The sequence below is a fragment of the Rissa tridactyla genome, chromosome 1 (genome assembly GCF_028500815.1).
Source record: "Rissa tridactyla isolate bRisTri1 chromosome 1, bRisTri1.patW.cur.20221130, whole genome shotgun sequence".
Lineage (NCBI taxonomy): Eukaryota > Metazoa > Chordata > Aves > Charadriiformes > Laridae > Rissa > Rissa tridactyla.
The window spans coordinates 202,603,396-202,621,269 of NC_071466.1; the positions used below are offsets into that span (position 1 = coordinate 202,603,396).

Here is a 17,874-nt window from a genome sequence, read left to right on the forward strand (position 1 = left end):
TAGAAAAATTCCCACAGGTCAGGAATCAGTCCTAGCAGTACATAGCCCAACTGTAAAGACTAGCTAGTAAAGTTCTCAACTACTGCCAAATTTTCCCTGCCACGCAGTTGTCTCTAAACTTTTTTGATCGTGCACCCCTACCACTAAAAATTTTTTGAGCACACGCCTCCATGTGTATTTATTTATTTATAAATTATATACATGTACTACTGAAGCTCTACCTAAGATTTTCTTCCTGCAGCCCCATAGATCATGTTGTGCATCCTCTGGGGGGCACGCACCCCGCTTGGAGTTCACTGCAGTAGATTATGAGCATTTAGGGGCATGGACCAGCTCTTCCCATGCATATTATGAAGTGAGTTACACAACTGAAGCTCTCCTAAATGCATTTGCATGGACAGAAATCTAGCAGGAGCTATGGAAAAGAAAGATTCAGGGAGAAGAAAAACTCACTCCGCTGCTGTGAAAATCTGGCTGGAGTTGGTGCAGATTGCATTTATAGGGCTGTCGTGTCCCTTCATCTCCCCAATGGGTGCGAAGGTATCCACGTTCCAGAGTTTGAGGGTGCCTCCTCGGCAGCCGCTGAGCAGAACCGGAGCGCCAGGTACCAGGCCAAGAGCACACACCCAGTCTTTATGAGCATTAGGAACTTGCTGAAAAAGAGAAACAGAGAAGTGTCACAAGGGCTGTGAAATCTTTTAAAGGAACAAGCGCAGAAATGGAAAAAGTTCCAAGTTCTAAGCTCGATTCCTGTCTTGCGGTAGATTTGCTACATGACACTGAGTATATCCTAGCCCCGTGGCTTCTCCTCCTTTAGGGCAAGGAGGGGGCTACTTCTATACCGCAAGTTTGTTTCTCTTTGTGAAATAGTACTGCAAAACAAGGAAATTCAATATGCACAACTGACCTGACTTGGAACAGAAGTTAATTTAGGCTAACGCTAAATCTGCACATGTTCAAATGCATATTTGAATCCATATTTGAACATATGGTCTCCATATATGTTTGAAGTCTGTCTGTAAGACAGTTATAAAACACTTAAAAAGAAAACCCAAAATACTGCTCAAAAAATTCACCAGGGAGACAGAAACTGTTTCTATATCTGATTTTCTCCTTTCTTCTTTTCCCATTACACATTATAAATTGATTTTGTGATGTTGCACTTAAAAATACATTCATTCTTTATTGAGGAAGGACACTAGCATTTTACAGCTAATTCAGAAAGCAAAATGCTGCACAGAGCAGCTGAGAACAACATCCATTTGGTACCAACACTGGGGAAATAGTAGCCCAAGTTCACTCTCTTTTCAGGGGACCCAAGAGTGGCTCTTCTCCAGCTCAGTTTGGTAGGAACTGCTTTGGTTTGCTGCCTCTCTCATATCACGGAGTACATTCAGCTTTCTAGGATCATCTTGGCATTTTATCTATAATATCCGCTGCTATCACAACACTGGTGGTCTGGTCCTGCAGAACTTATTGAAACTGGCAGGGGGGTGGGGAGATGTTGTTCTTACAAATGTTAATTTAGTCATAGAAGCGTTTTGTGGCTTGGGTTGTATAGCACCAAATGAAGAAGATGAGGTCTAAATTCTTTTGAATAGCATGTTTGTTAAGGGGTTTTCATAAATTTTAGAGGACCAACCCTGTTTAACACAGGTGTGCCAAACTAGGGCCTCTGTTGAAATGTTATACTTTAAAGCAGCCCAGCTCGTTTTCAGGGTAGGGATTTTTTTCCCCTTCACCTACAACAGTCAAGTGTACACACCAAAAGAACGTTGCAACAATAGAAATTCTGACTGGATATGGGGGAGTGGGGAAAATTCATACAAGAGTAGTTTAAGGCTTCCAGTGGGTCACCCAGAGCAGGTGTGCAATCTGTGACCTCAGAGACCTTGAAAACTGGTCAAGGCCTTGAGTAACCAAACCTAATCACAAAGTTGGCCTTGCTTGGATCAGCAGGTCAGCTTTGCCCTGTGTGGCCTCCAGTGGCCTGTTCCCTCTGAACTACCCCATGCTTAGCAAAAGTAACAGCACCCTTCTTCATTCCCTAAAAAGGCAGTGAATAAAAATTATGTAAATTGTTTTGTCAAATGCTTTATTGTCACTGCCTTGAAAAACACACAACATTTTATAGAAATAAGAAAAAGAATGCAAGATAATTTTTATTAAAGTATACTTTGAAATCCAACAAATAAGGGAACATGAAGTATAGAAAACATGAAACTCCCATACACAAAAAGGAAAATAAGAAAAGGAATACAACTAGTCCACTGTTACATACTACTTCACCCCTGCCCCTGTCTTTTTTCTGTTGTTAAATTAATTACAACGGTAAAAATGCACATTGCATAATATTTTAATGAGCCCAAAATGCAAGAGTGAAGATGTTTTTTACAACTTTAATGAAGTCATCCTGAAATCAAAATCTTTCCTGTTCCTGTGGTCCTCCTGACGTTGCTAACAAGCTGTTTAGTACATATCCCTAGACAGACAGATATAAGGGCAGGTGCCCCAATATGGCCAATTGAAGATTTTCTGTAAGAAGCTGAATTTCTGAATCCCTATATTAGCTGTGAAATCTTAGTAGTATTCTGAAAAGGAACTGGCACCCAGTTGGACAATTTTCAAAGAACATCACAGAAGATTGTATATTTGTGGAATACTAAATATGCCCATATAGAAATTTGCTTCTTAAAGTGACCAATCCTTTATTATCTCATGTTCCAAAACTTTAATATTCTATTTGTTTCCTTGCACGTTAGTCTGCACATTAAATACATATAAAGACACGCTCCTCCTTCCTCCAAAAATTATTAAGTGACTGGTATCTAAGCAAACCTTTGCAAGAACAGCGGTATCTTCTGGCATTTGTTTTTCTGCCTTCTGTATCTCACACAGTCTCAACTTAATTGTATTTCTACCTCAACCACCTCTCATAAGACCTCGAAGAACAGACTTGCTTATAGCAAGTAGCCAAAAAAAAAAAAATCAAAGTTCTCCATGTCAGACAAATTACAATGAACTTCCAAGTTTCCGTGGATTTGGGGTCTGGTTTTGCTCCCCTCATACCCTCCCCTTGTTGGTATTTTTTTTTAATGATAAAAAACTTACAGCAAATATGTTCTAGCAGCAAACAGATTATTACATGTGTATTGTATACACTACCTAACATATGCATTGTAGAACAGGATGAATGGAGATCTAAGGACTAAGCTTTTTATTAATAAGGCTGGGTGGAGCAAGGTAGGTTGTAAACCCTCTTCGCAAGAAAATATTCTGTAGCCTGATCTAAAGCATTGTTTGCCATTAATGGGTTCCCAGTCCAAAATTTACCAACTTGACAATGACAAGGATGATACCCCATGATTCCAATCATAGAGGAGGCAGGTGCTGCCTTCATTCTGAAGCAAATAAGCCAAAATCCACCTACTCGGAGCAAAAATAGAGGGCTAACCACTTCATCAGAACTTCCTGGTGCTACACACACTGAAAAGCAAAGCAACTGCCTTCCTAGTGTAAAGGATCAAATACATTATCGATTTCTGTCTTAGTCAGCGCTCTATGCCTTCCCTATTAAAAACATCAGTATCTAAGTGAAGAGTCATTGAATGAGCCTGAACATTTACACAGCCTGAAAACAGTTCTACAGCATGACTGTCACATTAGCCACGTGATTTTTTCCATTACCTGAAGAAGGTCTTTTTGAGTCAAATCCCATTTCTTAATTCCATTATCTCTGGATCCACTAAAGAGGTTGTCTCCCATAATAGCAAGTGCTTCAATGCCATCGTAATGAGGAGGTTCAAAATTGTGTGTAGGGCTTACGCTTCCAAGAGCCCCTTCAGTCACATCAAACATCTAAAATAAATAAAATATCAAATATGTTAAGCAAAATTATCTGCCATCTAACCAGCTTGGAAGACATTGCAGTGAAAAACTTCAGGGGAAACACTTAGGAAGTCTTATTACAGGCCACTGTACCATGATGTATATTTGACAGAATTTATCTACCAGAACAAGTCTTTTGTCCTCTTCTACCTCTTGCCTGAAGCAGGAATGCTTCACTGACTTCAGAGAAGACCATTCTGGGAAGAAGTGCTACTACGTGGGTATGAAATACACAGTATCTTCACAAGAAAGAGTCTATGTAGGTACCGTGTGGTGGGCTAGAGAAACAAAGCTCACGAGTGAGTATGGAAAACACGATTCACACTGGGAGAATTGTACAAGCAGTTGCAGGAAGATGCATTAATATATTTTTCTGAATAAGGTGTTTTAGCAAGGGCAATACCATTACATGCTGATGCTTTCCATGGACAAGACTCGCATCTCTCCTTGCCTGTGCTCTAAGAATGGGGGCTTAAAACAGAGTCTTTAAGTGAGGGTATTTTAGGAATTTAAGGCATAATCGACCCCATCAGCTCTTTGTCCCCAGAGAAGCAATGTAAGCAACCCTGTTTTGTTACGCATCGTAATGATGCGGAACTCACCCAGTGAGACTGAGCTGAGGAGGAACAGAGGAGCCATAACTTTTTAAACCACTACCACTGTTTCACAAGCAAATGTCAGACTTCATCCCCCATTATTTGCTCTTCATTGACCTTTTAAAATGAATAAGCTTGGCAGTAAAAAAGGGACCGAATGGTAGAGTAAAAGAATGCCTTGAGTGAGTTAAAGGTATATTCAGTTACAGTATTCCATTAACATGCATCGGTTCCAATTGTAACAAAAAAGTTCAATGATACACCAGAAAAATGAGGCACTTAGAGGTGACTAATATTGCTGGCTTAGTAGAGAAAACAGTAGTTTCCTGTGGCAGGGGAAGGCAGTATCTGTGACCAGACTTACTACGGGCAGTGGTAGCCTACCCATGTGGAGAAGCATTGAGAATTCCCAACCTGTTGTGCTGACCATGCACACACAGATCATTTCTACTATCCAAAGCAGCGTGACAATTTATGGTCGCACTCACCTTGCAGAACACCCACTACTCCGCAGCACATACACATGGCCAAATATCCCTAGTATTCTAGGTCTAAGTCAAGAATCAGGTGGCCTCATAAGGATTTATGTAGCCTGCCCACAGCAAGGGAGCACACAAGAATAGCAGATAAACTTCTCTGACTGTTGACAGCTCTCTTTTACCTCCTTGCTCGTCACATGAGTTGGTAGCACGACAAACTTGCATTACATGATCGCATCCTCTTGTCCCCACTGAGGTCCTACTGTGCCAGGATGGTAGCCCTTAACTGACTCAATATTCTGAGCTGTGCAGAGAAGTAATTATTAGAGTGCCTCTCTGCCACCCTACTGCCCAGGAATCCTCTGGCCTCTAACCATCATTGACAGGATTCAAACCCATGGCCCAAACCGTCAAGCTATGCACCCCCCTCCCAGGCAATCTTCTGAGGCTGGCCCAGAGCACAGCCAAGTGCCCAAGAATTGCAGGATAACACCAAAAAGAGAAAGGCCAGCTCCCTGAGAAAGCTTACTCAGGTTCTGGCTTCTGCTCCACTCCCAGTTGTGTTTATACACTTTTTCCAAAGTGCAAGAAGTATAAAGCCGAGACCGAAGGGTGCCCCATCACAACAGGCTAGAGTGTCTTGCTCATTCTCTCTTTGGCCTCATGAATTACACACTTTGCAACGTGAGTGTCAGCTTTGTGGGCAAGATGATGTATAGTTCCCACAGTCTGCTGCTTTGGGCATACTCCTCAGAAACAAGAGCTTGTGGGTTCAAATACCACCTGGCTGAAGTGGGCCCAAAAAGAAAAAAAAAAAGAAAAGGAGAAAAAATCCCACAAAATACCAGACACACCCACCCCACCCCCCAAAAAAAAAACCCCAACCAGATTTCCCATTCTTGAGTGAATTAATTCCAATGCCCAGAAGCAGGAAAGTATCGTAACACCACTGGCAATTCAGAGCAACTTGCATGCTACTGAATACACCAAGTAGACTGGGCACGTTGGCTGGGATGTGCTGAACTCTCTCTCCTTCCCCACTCCAGAACTCTGATAACACTTAAGCAAGAGCTTGGGTAGACCCCACTCTTTTCTGTGGGGAGCACACAGTGTCTCTTGCTGAGGCAGTTAGGTCTGTACTCCAAAACAGAGGCACTGACTTAAGATACTTTCAAGAGCTAAATGTTTCTTAAAAGTAGGTGTTATGGATACTTCTCCACGACTTCACACACCTGATGTCCACCTTACCGAGGATTAAGAAAAAGTTTAACTACAGGCAACCATCCATATAAAAATAGCAATGAAGTGATTATTAAGATTAAGAGATTATTAAGAGTTTATTAAGACTGAACATTATTCATAGTCTATAAATGATGAAAGAATTTCCACCTTGGCTATCACGTTTCAGATGTGGAGATGTGAGTCACTTCTGCTGAAGCCTACATGCCAGGCTGATGTGAAGAGTCAAAATAAATAAGCAAATTCTAAGGGTTTACCTTTATATAATGATCCTTTGAACCAGTGACAATAAGATCTTGTCCATTGGAAATTCGATCTACAGTAAGGCACATAACGGGACCCTGGTGACCAGTTAACTTTCCTGTAGATTGAAACCTTCAGGAACAAGAGAAGAAATGAGGATTTGTTATTTTGTATATGTATTTGTTATATATATACACACAACCTATAGCACAGTTTCTGACAGAATAGATCTTTTCATTTTCCCCATGTCTTCATTATTCATCCCACGGTTACGTATACTCTATTGCGCATGCATGCCCATGTGTAAATGTTAAATCTATGTTAAATGTAAACAAAAGCATCTATTTATGTAAAATAAGAATTAAAAAAATTAAGTAAAGACAAATCAAACCCCTCAAAGTATTCTCTAATTTGAACACACTCTTTGGGTGCGGGTTGTTTGGAAAACTGCTATTATAGTGTGGCTATCATAGCCCTGTATTATATTCCTTTACATCAGCTGGTTTTCATCATCTCATCAACAATTACTAGTCAGGATTCATGCATCTGTCACCTTACAAGAGTATGTTTTATAGAGCCTATCTTAAACAAAACCTTGTATTTTTCTTTTCAATGCATTTTGTCCTTTTTCCTTTCCTGTGTTTGTCCTTTCAATACTTAAAGAGTGTTTTTAAGAAAGGTGGGGACAGACTTTTTAGTAGGGCCTGTTGCGATAGGACAAGGGGTAACAGTTCTAAACTAAAAGAGGGAAGATTTAGACTAGATATCAGGAAGAAATCTTTTACAATGAGTATAGTGAAACACTGGAACAGGTTGCCCAGAGAGGTGGTAGATGCCCCATCCCTGGAAACGTTCAAGTTCAGATCGGACAGGGCTCTGAGCAACCTGATCTAATTGAAGATATCCCTGCTCATTGCAGGGGGTTGTTGGACTAGATGACCTTTAAAGGTTCTTTCCAAACCAAACTATTCTGTGGTTCTGTGATTTTTCCAATCATTTTTACTGAAACTATTCGCCATAACTTTAATACACGAGGAGATCATGAGCACCTTCATTATCTCAGTAACCACCACAGCGTGGATTAGTTGATCCATATCTTGACCATATTTTGCCCAGGTTATGGACATTACCATAAACAGGAAACACTTAATTGACTTGGTATCCACATGTAACCACCTAGAGAACATTCTCTTCTGCTGGGGTTCTGTACCTTTTCAGGTCCCACATCCTCACTGAGTTTCCAGCAGCTGCATAGAGGAATGTGCCAGTTGGATTTAGTGCAATCTGATTGATCTGGTTCTCTCCAGCTGGGATAGTGACTGTTCTGTTAGTACTTCCTGAACACACATCACCAGGCATCGCCTGGCCCGAAGACCTAAATATGGTGAGGAAGGAGGAGGGAAAAAAAAAAAGAAAACAAAGAAAAACTCCCTTTATTATGCATTCATAATGAGCCAATTATGAATACTAAACATTTGATAAAAACACTATAGGCATGAATGCAAATTGGTTTGTGTTTCCATATATTACCAATGACCTAGAGTGACTTAGCCTGAACATGTAAAGAAAGCCTCTGGTCCCAAACAGCGTACTTAAATTATAGTGCTACACTATAGAATTAAATCCTTTTTTTTTTTTTTTTTTTTTTTTTTTTTAAATCTGTGACAGTAAGATTCATTTATACTCTTTGCATTTGTGGTTTAGCATACTTACGTCAAAGTCCGAATACACTTAGCAGAATCTCTGATGTCCCACACCTTGATATAGGAGGTTGAGACTGTGAAGACCAGGCTAGTGTAATTGCAATATTTTATAGAAACAACATTATTTGGATGACCGCCCAGAGACATAATCTCTTGTCCAGTTACCAGATTCCAGACTTTACAGGTACGATCTAAATAAAGACAAGCAAAAAGAGTAAAAAAAATTAAAAATAAAAAATTTAAACAAACAAACACCAAAGAAAACATGTCTTTCCAAAAATCAATTAATTTTAAAAAGTCCATACATTCATTCGCACTCATACATAACCCTCCCTTTTGGTAGGCACTTTTAAAGACCTAATTAATTAATCCATTTTTTGAGTACTCATGGGCATCGTCTACTATCATCAAAACTAAGCAAGATTAATCATTAGATGTAGAAGATTAGATGTAGTGTAGAAGATGTGCATATTAGGTCCCACGGCATTTTAAAAGGATAAAATCCCATGTCAAGCCCAAACCGTCAAACAAACAGTTTGGAGACTGTAAAGTTTAGATGATGACTGATCAAGAGAACTACTCAATTTTTAATTCAAGGATTCTTCATCAAGAACATAGTTCACGAGACGCTTAGAGCCTCAGCGTGACAGGAGGCTGACAGCTACAACAAAATTACGGAGGCAAGAAGTGATCCAAACTATTTAGTGCTTTTAAAAGCCTTTGAAAATCCCATTGTAAGTGCTTTAGTCACACTTTTCATTCAGTAGCAGAGGAATTTAAATACTGCAACCTTTTGTGTACTGAAGGCTCAGATGCCTAGATGTTCTCAAGACTTTTGCAACACAAACGGAGTCCACACAGAAAGCTCTCTTTGTTGCACCATGTTTGTATCAATCCTTGTACTTTAGAAGTACTTTTTTCCTGGAATAAATACTGGGAGGATGAAGAGAATGTGTAGACAGTGTTTATAGGAGCACGAAGAAAGCAAATACACTAGGAACTCATCAACCACTTTAAAAATCCCATCTATCAAGACCAGAGCCCAATATCCGCAATGCACCTGAAAGCTTATTGGCATTCCTGGATTGGCAGTATCTGGTAGTGTAATGGCTGTCAGTGAGCTGAGGCTTTCTGCTTCAGCAATTTCCAAAAGATTTAACTTTAATTAAACTGTTGTCTACGCTCTTGTACTCTTGAGTACAAGTATACTCTGTAAAGTTTTCCCCTCCAAAAATATATACAGCAAAAATTCTTCCATAAATATGGGAAGCTAGCATATGACAAGAAAGAGCAAATATTGACAACATCTGCAAACACCCCTATGTTAAAAGCAAACAAAACCTTTAGAACACAAATATAGATGTAAAATAAAAAAATAAATTTGAAAGTCTTCCCCCCCCCATAGCCACTATATTTGAAATATCAATACAAATTAACCAAGCAACATTTACAGAAGCTAAAACTACGTCCTTTTTTTTGTATTTGTGTCCACTTGCACCAATGGTAAAACATTGGTTTAAAAATTATTAGACCAAAAGTTTGCGAATCCACTGTAAGAACGTGTCTTGGTATGTTTAACAGCCAGGTAGTAGAATAGCCCCAGAAAGCATACCTTTCTTCCAAAGCACTATTTCCACCAGCTTGAAAAGTTCATAGAGTGGCTGCAGCATCCATCAGGGAACTCAGTCACTACTAGATCTAGCCCCTCTCACAACAGCCATTCAACACTTACACTCACAAGGGACAGGACGAGGTGCATGGGGGAAGCAGAAAATGGCCCTAGCTCTGCTCAAATATCAACTATGGCAGGAAGCATCTGTTCTGTAGGTAAGTCTGTAGGTAGCACCGCCAGAGATTTGCTAATTTCCACCTCTACCCCTACCCTGAGGCTATTACTTTGCATTGCATACCATGTATGCACATGTTTCCATGATTGGTTCCACCGTATCACTCAACAAACGTTAATGTTATTCTTGAGAGTTACTTTTTTCCTCTACAAACAGATACTACCCATTGGAATGAAAAACTTGTAGATAATTACTGTAAATCCTTCTTCAGCTTATGTTGCAAAATATATCCTCGCACTTTTCCAGCGTGTTTACAGCACCAAGCACAAACTGAGAATTTCACAATACTGCAAGTTGTCAAAGCAGCCTCTAAAGGCAGCACAGATGAATGAAGCTTGCCTAACCTTTAGATCCAGTAAAGAGAAGATCATCAGTTGCATCCACACAAAGCACAGCCTTGGTATGTCCTTCAGCTGTATAGATACACTGAAGCGGAGATGATCTGATGCATTTTGAAGCAGGGTATGGGTTAATTATCCCCCTAAAGGAAAAAAAAGAGTGTGAGTTGGGCATAGTAATAGACACACATCAAAATAATTTACTTTAGGGAAAAAATTAATCTAGTTTTCTTACATGAGCAGAACAGCTGAATGCCTTTCATAAACTATGTAAGATTTTTTACTGTTTAGCGTCAACAAGCGTCAACTCTGGACTATCAGTTAAAGGAAATCACATGCGAAAACAAACAAATGAAAAAGACAAGATGCTGGGTATTTGGTATATGGGAAAGACTGCGTAATGCTAAAAGGACTGGAATGCTTAAAATTCCTGGATTCTTAGGACCAACCTTAAGACTGCAAACTGCATAAAGTCTAGTTAGTCTAAATAGCACATCTGAAAAATGGAGCAAGTGTAGTGTGCACTGCCAATTCCAAACAGCAGGCATTTTGTATCAACTGCCTTCTACAGGCAGGCTTGGAGAACTGCTGCGAACTTGGTTGCCAAAGTAAGGTTCCTACTGCACCCTGTACCCAACACCACACTTGTACTCAAACGGCTAAAAGGAAGTACGGTTGGAGTACAGATACCCCAGAGGAATCTTGCTGGGGATTTGTAGCTAGTTCTGTGGGGATGCCATAAGACTGTAACTCAGCCTCAAAAGAAACCAACCAAACAAAAAAACACACAAAAAAACCCCACCAGCCAACAACTCATCACCAAACAAAAATTATTAGCGGTCTAAAATACCACACACACAACTGCACAGACACAGACCCCCGCTGACTTCTGTGAAGTGTAGAAAAGCCTCAAGGTGATGCCCACAAACATGCAACACAACGCTGTGACCCAACCAGCTTGCAGCTAAGACTGACTGTCCTGTTCTTCTGGGGATTACACATATGACTGTGAGAAAAAGGAACTAAGCCATAGCCCTATCTCACACAAAAAAAAGAAAAAAAAAAAAGTGTCAGATACTTTAGGAAAATGTAAAAACTCCTTATTGCCCAGCGGCTTGCTACAGAACGGAAAAAGTCCTTCCTGATACTATCTAACTTTGTGACAATTAGCTGGTTTATCTAGTATAGTCTTACAAGTTAGATGTCTCAGGACGTCTTCATTCATATAATTCATTAACCCACAACCCTTTTACAGATTTTACTAATATTAATATTGCCTTAAATTGTTTGACATTAACTTCCTCATTTTGGAAAAGCATTCACCTTTCAATCTGCACCTTTTTACGTTTTCAGCAATACAGGAACAATTTACTTTATTATTATTATTATTAATTTAGGTCTCTATGCTTTAGTTTTCTAACACCAGACAAACCTAATATAGTTTTCTCTGTAGTATTCCCCAGTGGATCATGCTGTCTCTAGACTGAGTTATTCCTACTGCTGTTCTCACCCACTCAATTCCCTTGACAAGCCATGTAAAATACATGTCCCAGAGTTATTTATCTACCTCTGTGCAGTACCCTGCAATCTACAGACAAATAATGCTACAATGGCTACAATAACCAGACAAAGCCACCATCGCATTATTATTAGCCCTTTGATGGCCCTTCTCTTGATAAATTAATTTTCACTTAGTACCAAAATCCAACATGAGTGGTGACATTTCCTTCATCTCTTAAGCCACTGTGGGTTCTGTCAGAAAGACAAAATAAACAACCTACTAATTTTTATTTGCACGAGGATTTAATTTTTACTGACCAAAGCATACAACTGAACAAAAAGAGAAGCATGTAAAACCTAAGAAAATGTCTGCTCCTCTTTCTTTAAAGAAAAGAGAGAAAGAATATCCCTAAGGAAAGGTTTATATCATATTTCATTTAAAAAGGAAAAATCTGACAGGCTCAACAAGAAGAACATCCTAAAAAAGGAAAGGGGGAGACATGCTTGACCAAAATTTCAGGTTTTAAAACTTCCATCAAAAGCAAAAGAGATACAGTACACAAGTATGAGGAAAATTCATGCAGCAAAATGAGATTTCCTAAGAACTGGAATAACTTCAGTGAGAGATGCCAACAGAAAAGAGAAAGAGAGAGTACCTGTGTACCTCCGACAGAGAGGAATCACTTTCATCAGACCTACAATCAACAGTGGTGGAATTGTGAGGAGAAAGAATATAGGTATCAGCAAAGTAAAGCCTCCATTATAAGAAGAACAAACAACAGCATGTCCAGTTCAGAAAAGCAATGCAAATCCACATACAGTACACAGCATTGCTCAGGGTATCCTCTAAACTCCTGATAATGGAGGGGGAGAACAATAATCTTAAGATAGCACTCTCAGTAGTAAGCTACACTGGTAGACTGTCTCAGCCCAAAAAGCTGAGTAACACCAGCTGAGCCATTTCTTATTTCCCAAACAATTTTTTTTACAGAAGCGAAGGCAACAAAGTAAAAGGAGAAGATGGATGCATAATTTAACCTCTGTAACATAGTGCTTGTTGAAAATACCAAAAGGAAAAAAGATAAAAGATTTCTGAACATCAATGCCTGTTAAGTGTAGAAGAAACATGTAAAGTGTTAATCATAAAAAATACAAATATTAAATGTAATGATAGCCCACTGAAATAGGAACAGTAATTTGCAGACAATCCTAAGTTTAAAATCCTTCATCTTTCATTTTCAAAAATGTTTAAAAATACAAACAAGAAAACACACAACACGGAAAAAATCCCTCCCCCCCCCCCAGAGACATGAACATTTGCAGTACATCTTAAGATGTCCTTCATTTTCAATTCAAATCAAACAGATTCAGCAGGTTCGGTTTGACTTTGAAGTTAGTCCAGAGAAAATGAAAAGGGTTAGCTGGGAGTTAGCAGTAAGATAAAGGTAACATAGCTAAGATAAAGAAGTTACAAGCGCAGTTAAACTACTGGAAGCCTTGCAAGCTACTGCTTGGTTACTCTGTAGACCACTGAAAAAAGCCCACAGTTTTATAAAAAAACCCAATAGCATAAACAGACAAGAGCAATTTCTCGTCTTGCTACAGTCAGAGCTAAAGGTTTATATAAGTTTGAGGTGCGGTTCATAAGCACCCCATGGCACTAGTATCTGTAGTGAAACCTGCAGTAAAGATTCTGCTCAAGTCAAGTCCACTGTAATTTGGAGTAAGGCTCCTACAGGAACAGATGCCTAACATGCCAGGAAACCGAGCTCTACTTCTAAATGAGGTATGAATATCACCTCCTCCTCCAGATCACCTCCTGAAGTCAGTCTGTTCAATAATATGGATAATCTCTGAACAACCGCGTTACAGCTATTTCAACATCCCATCCTCTAGGGTGCTGTTGTGACAGCACTCAGAGCAGCACTGGAATAACCGAATAACTGTCAAAAGCAATATTTCCTAAATTGTCAGCTAAATCCTACTTCCAAGTATAAACACACACACAAATACACGTACATCTAAGAATTCTACCATTCTTGTCTATTTTGGGTTTAAAACTACAAATACCAGACATAACCTAGAAAACAGGAAACAAGGTTCAGCAGGAAATTGCTTTTCTTGAATTTTTACAATGATTCCATGGAAGTTTAAAAAATTTTCTTTGAAAACTACATGAAAACACAAGAAACGTCTCCTCCTGTCTTGCAGGGGAAGAGAAAATATCTAACAGATACTACACTGAGTGCACTTTGCAATTCCCTGGTTGGGGGCTGAGGCTTCCCTCTGTGACTTACTTATCCTGCTGAACTGATGTGTTTCCCTGAGAAACAGTAAGACGACTAAAAACATTCATTTCATTACGGGGCCGGCTTGGTGGGGAAGTAGGAGGTGACAGACTAGCCTCTGGGGCTCCAGAATCTGAGCTACAAGAAAAAAAGAACATCTTCTTTAACAGGTTATGAATGGTTAGAGAAGTTAAATTCAACATGCCTCAAATATTAGATGCTCTTTTCTTAAGCAAATAAATAAAATTATTAATGCTAGCTGCAGATGTTTCCCAGAAAAGGTAAAAAGCTTAAGACTACAAACTGCTGCAGAGTGCAAGGTGGCACAATGTTCAAAGTTTATGTGCTAACAGTGAAAGCTCCGGCCAGAAAACACATATGTAAAATGAAGAAATTCTTATACAACTCCAGGTTTTTTAGATAAATTGATGACTTCTGTTAAAATAAAGAAAAAGTAATTTGCAAATGCTCCAAAGGACATTTTCTTGGGGCTCTGCTCCCAAGTTATTTTGTACAGAAATACAGAAAAATATTCTGGCAAAAAAAAAAAAACCACACACAGAAGTCCAACAGTGAATAATTTCACTGCTAACTATAAAAACTGTCCTAGAATTAAAGAAAGAGAAAAATTTATTTTTCAAGAAAATACACCCATGGTTTAAATCATTTCAGAGGAAAATAAATTTAAAAGAATCTTACAGTTTCTGTTCTTTTGCCTTTGTCTTTTCCACTGTTTTCTCATAGGCTTTTCTCTTTGCTAGAGGTGAAGGCTCAGGTATCTTCTTCTCTGACAGAGATGGCTGCCTAGAACTAAAGCAAGAGGAATCATTATCTTACTTTAAGGCCCTTTACAAACCTGCTTTTCTTACATTAGCTGTCATTCTCCCACTCAGATTGCAAGTTTCAGAACGTGCTTAATCTATTATTGTCTCTCTTGAATCTATGTCTCTACATGTGTTCTCACATTTTAATATAAAAATACACCAAGTTTATTACCTTTCATAGTTCATCAACATATAAAGAGCCAGATATTGAATATGCAATGGAGATTGACTAATTCAATAATAAAAGGGACTGACAAAAAGAAATACAGCAGAGTATGCATGTCAAATTAAGACCATGGAAAAGATGGAATGTCTGACTAAGGTCTAAAATTTCAGATTCCACAACTTTCATCTACAATAGACCACTTCCAGACATGAAGAACAGAGAAATCACGATGACTCTTACATATTAATCAAACTTTGCATTAACATATTCATGCTTCAATATCAAATTCAAAACTAGGAAATGAGAAAAAGTATTTCCCATTGACAGCCTGACTGTTATAATATTGCTTCTCTTCATCCCCCCCTTCCCTTCTTCCTTGCTTTCCATCCCTCCTTTGTCTCTCTAGTTCTTTCTCTGAAATAATTCCAGAGTGCAACATTAATGCTCACATCCCAATGTTGTCATTTCACCACAGTCAGGAAAAAAAAAAAAGAAGGGAATCTGGATGGTCTCCACTCTCCTGAACTCTCATTTCCCACTAGCTGGGCAATCAGAAAAGCAACATCTGCTTTGATTTATCCTCTTTTTCTTGTGTTTAGAAGTTGTTTCTACTAAAACAAGGACCAGAAACACTTGCTAAAAGAGAAAGCAGATTCTGAAAGTGCTTTTGTGCCACACAATTTTATTAAGCAGACAAAAGTTCACTTGGCAGGCCACCTGCTTGACATGGTTACTAGCATCTGGTCTCAGAGCTCTGCAGGCTCTGGATTTACATAGCTGCAACTTCTCTACCTGAGAAAAGCTGTACCAGTTTCCCTTGAGAAGGAGTCTGTGCTCTATAAAATCCATCTGGGGACTGGCATGCAGAATAACGTGGTTTACGAAGGAAAGCACAACCAAGAACAGCTACTTGACCCAAGTAGCCGAGACCATCTCAAGAGATCACATGCACACTGAACACAAGCCCTAATTGGAAGGTGAAGGTCCTACCTGTAGAACCTAGTGCCAGGAGTTGTGTGACAGCCCCAGATTCCCCCCAGGCTCTTCAAAGGATTTGGGGGGGAGCGGGGGGAGAAGCCAGGGGGAAAGGAGGACAAGTCTGGTTTTGCACAAAAGTCTAGCAGTTAAAGCACACAAAGAGAAGGGGAAGGTGGATTCAATTCCCTCCTCAAAGCCAGAGCACCCATTTCTCTGCAGGCTTCCCTTACCTCTAGGCATACTCTGCAAAGAACATAAGAAGAGGTGGAACAGGACGCACACCTTCCCTCACTTTATGATGGACCAGTATGCATTTAGGAATGCAGAAGTGCTGGGGTCACAAGGCAAATCCTATGATCAGCCTGATAGCTAGATCTTTCAGCAGGGATGACAAACTTGGGTTACGGTCTCCGCTGCCGTGGTCGCCTATGTGTCTACTGTGCAGCTACTACATTAAATAAACCACAGCAGAAACTGGAATCCAAGCTCCTCTGCCTCACACCAGCGTCCCGCATACTCAGAAATGGAACCAGCTAACTCTCACTCTCTCTCTGTCTCCCCCTTGAGTCTTCCATCTTTGACTCCACAGTGGCACATCACCAGATGTAAAGAGCATGATTATATTATGAATTCTTTTTGTAAGCCTGGAAATGCAGGTATTATAAAAATGCAGCAGTCGCACTGGAATGAACTTCCTAAGCATAGATGTAAAACGCAGGTGCATGATGTCAGTGACCTGAATAAAAAGGAGCAAGACACACACCTAATTACAGTTTCCAGTGCTCTTTTAGATTTCCCTGGATATCAGACATCTGAACAGAGCTGGCATAAGACCTACAGGAGACTACTCTACTCCAAGCATATCAAAGGACAATGGCACTAGCCATCTTTGTAAACAGAATTCCAACTAAACTAACTGTTGCCCATGTGCATTTATGTGCTTCTCTGAATCACCACAGATCTGAGAAAATGGAGGGTGGGAAAAACTGCGTGGAGCAGTTTGTACATCTGCAGACACCTACATTTGCACCTAAGCATAAAATTAATTTCTGTCTCTTCCAGAGAATGCATATTTTGGATCACTGTTACTGCTTCTACATCCCCGAATGCCACTTAAGTGGCACAAGGGAGATAATGTTCATTGCAGATAAGACCATGCTCTGCTCCAGGAGAATGTATTTTATTACAAGAGATATGATGGCACTACAAGCCCATATAGGAAGGCCTGATGGCTCAAAGACAACCTTTCTTCAACAGTGACCAGCAAAACCAGCAACAGTGCATAAAGTATACTGAGTTCTAGTTTTGGAAAAAGCATCTCAATTACAGTGAGGAAATCACTGCAGACCGATTGTGGGAACTTTTGATCACTTATCTGCTAAAACATGATCAATAACAAAACGAAATACGCGTGAGGCCTGCTGCTGATTGAATTGATTTACTGACAGTGCATAACTCTAACGCTCACAGAACAAAGTTTCAGGAAAATCTTGGTTTGCCTTGTTGCTGGCTCACTTTCATAGATGGATACATTTTAGAAGATGGAGTGAGACAAAAGCTGGTATTACCTGAGTCCTGGATGCCAGGTCATAACACTTGACGTTTTAAATCCTGAAGCTTCAAGAGTCTCTAGTGATCTCACACTAACTGCTGAAACAAGTGGGTTTCTCCACCTATCCTCATCCCCAAGAGCATTCTTTCCAAGCAGATTCTACTTGTAAAATGCACTGAAGCCATCAGCATGGGTTAATAATTGCTGTCAGCAGTGTTTTACTATTCATGATT

At 39.7% G+C, this 17,874-nt stretch overlaps 1 protein-coding gene across 8 annotated transcripts in view; it reads right to left on the reverse strand.

Moving 5' to 3' along the window:
• KIF21A (kinesin family member 21A) overlaps positions 1-17,874 on the reverse strand; it is a 91,549-nt gene that overhangs the window by 2,848 nt on the left and 70,827 nt on the right. For 4 of the 8 annotated variants that reach the window (XM_054218386.1, XM_054218375.1, XM_054218402.1 and 1 more), the window contains 8 exons: positions 14,821-14,931; positions 14,131-14,259; positions 10,340-10,476; positions 8,159-8,339; positions 7,656-7,820; positions 6,460-6,577; positions 3,688-3,858; positions 454-653 (listed from right to left, as the gene is read on the reverse strand). In XM_054218386.1, coding sequence (XP_054074361.1) covers positions 454-653; positions 3,688-3,858; positions 6,460-6,577; positions 7,656-7,820; positions 8,159-8,339; positions 10,340-10,476; positions 14,131-14,259; positions 14,821-14,931 — 1,212 coding nt within the window. Of the gene's footprint in view, positions 1-453; positions 654-3,687; positions 3,859-6,459; positions 6,578-7,655; positions 7,821-8,158; positions 8,340-10,339; positions 10,477-12,489; positions 12,529-14,130; positions 14,260-14,820; positions 14,932-17,874 lie in introns of all 8 variants that reach the window. The other 4 variants (XM_054218407.1, XM_054218427.1, XM_054218418.1 and 1 more) reach the window with 3 other exon arrangements.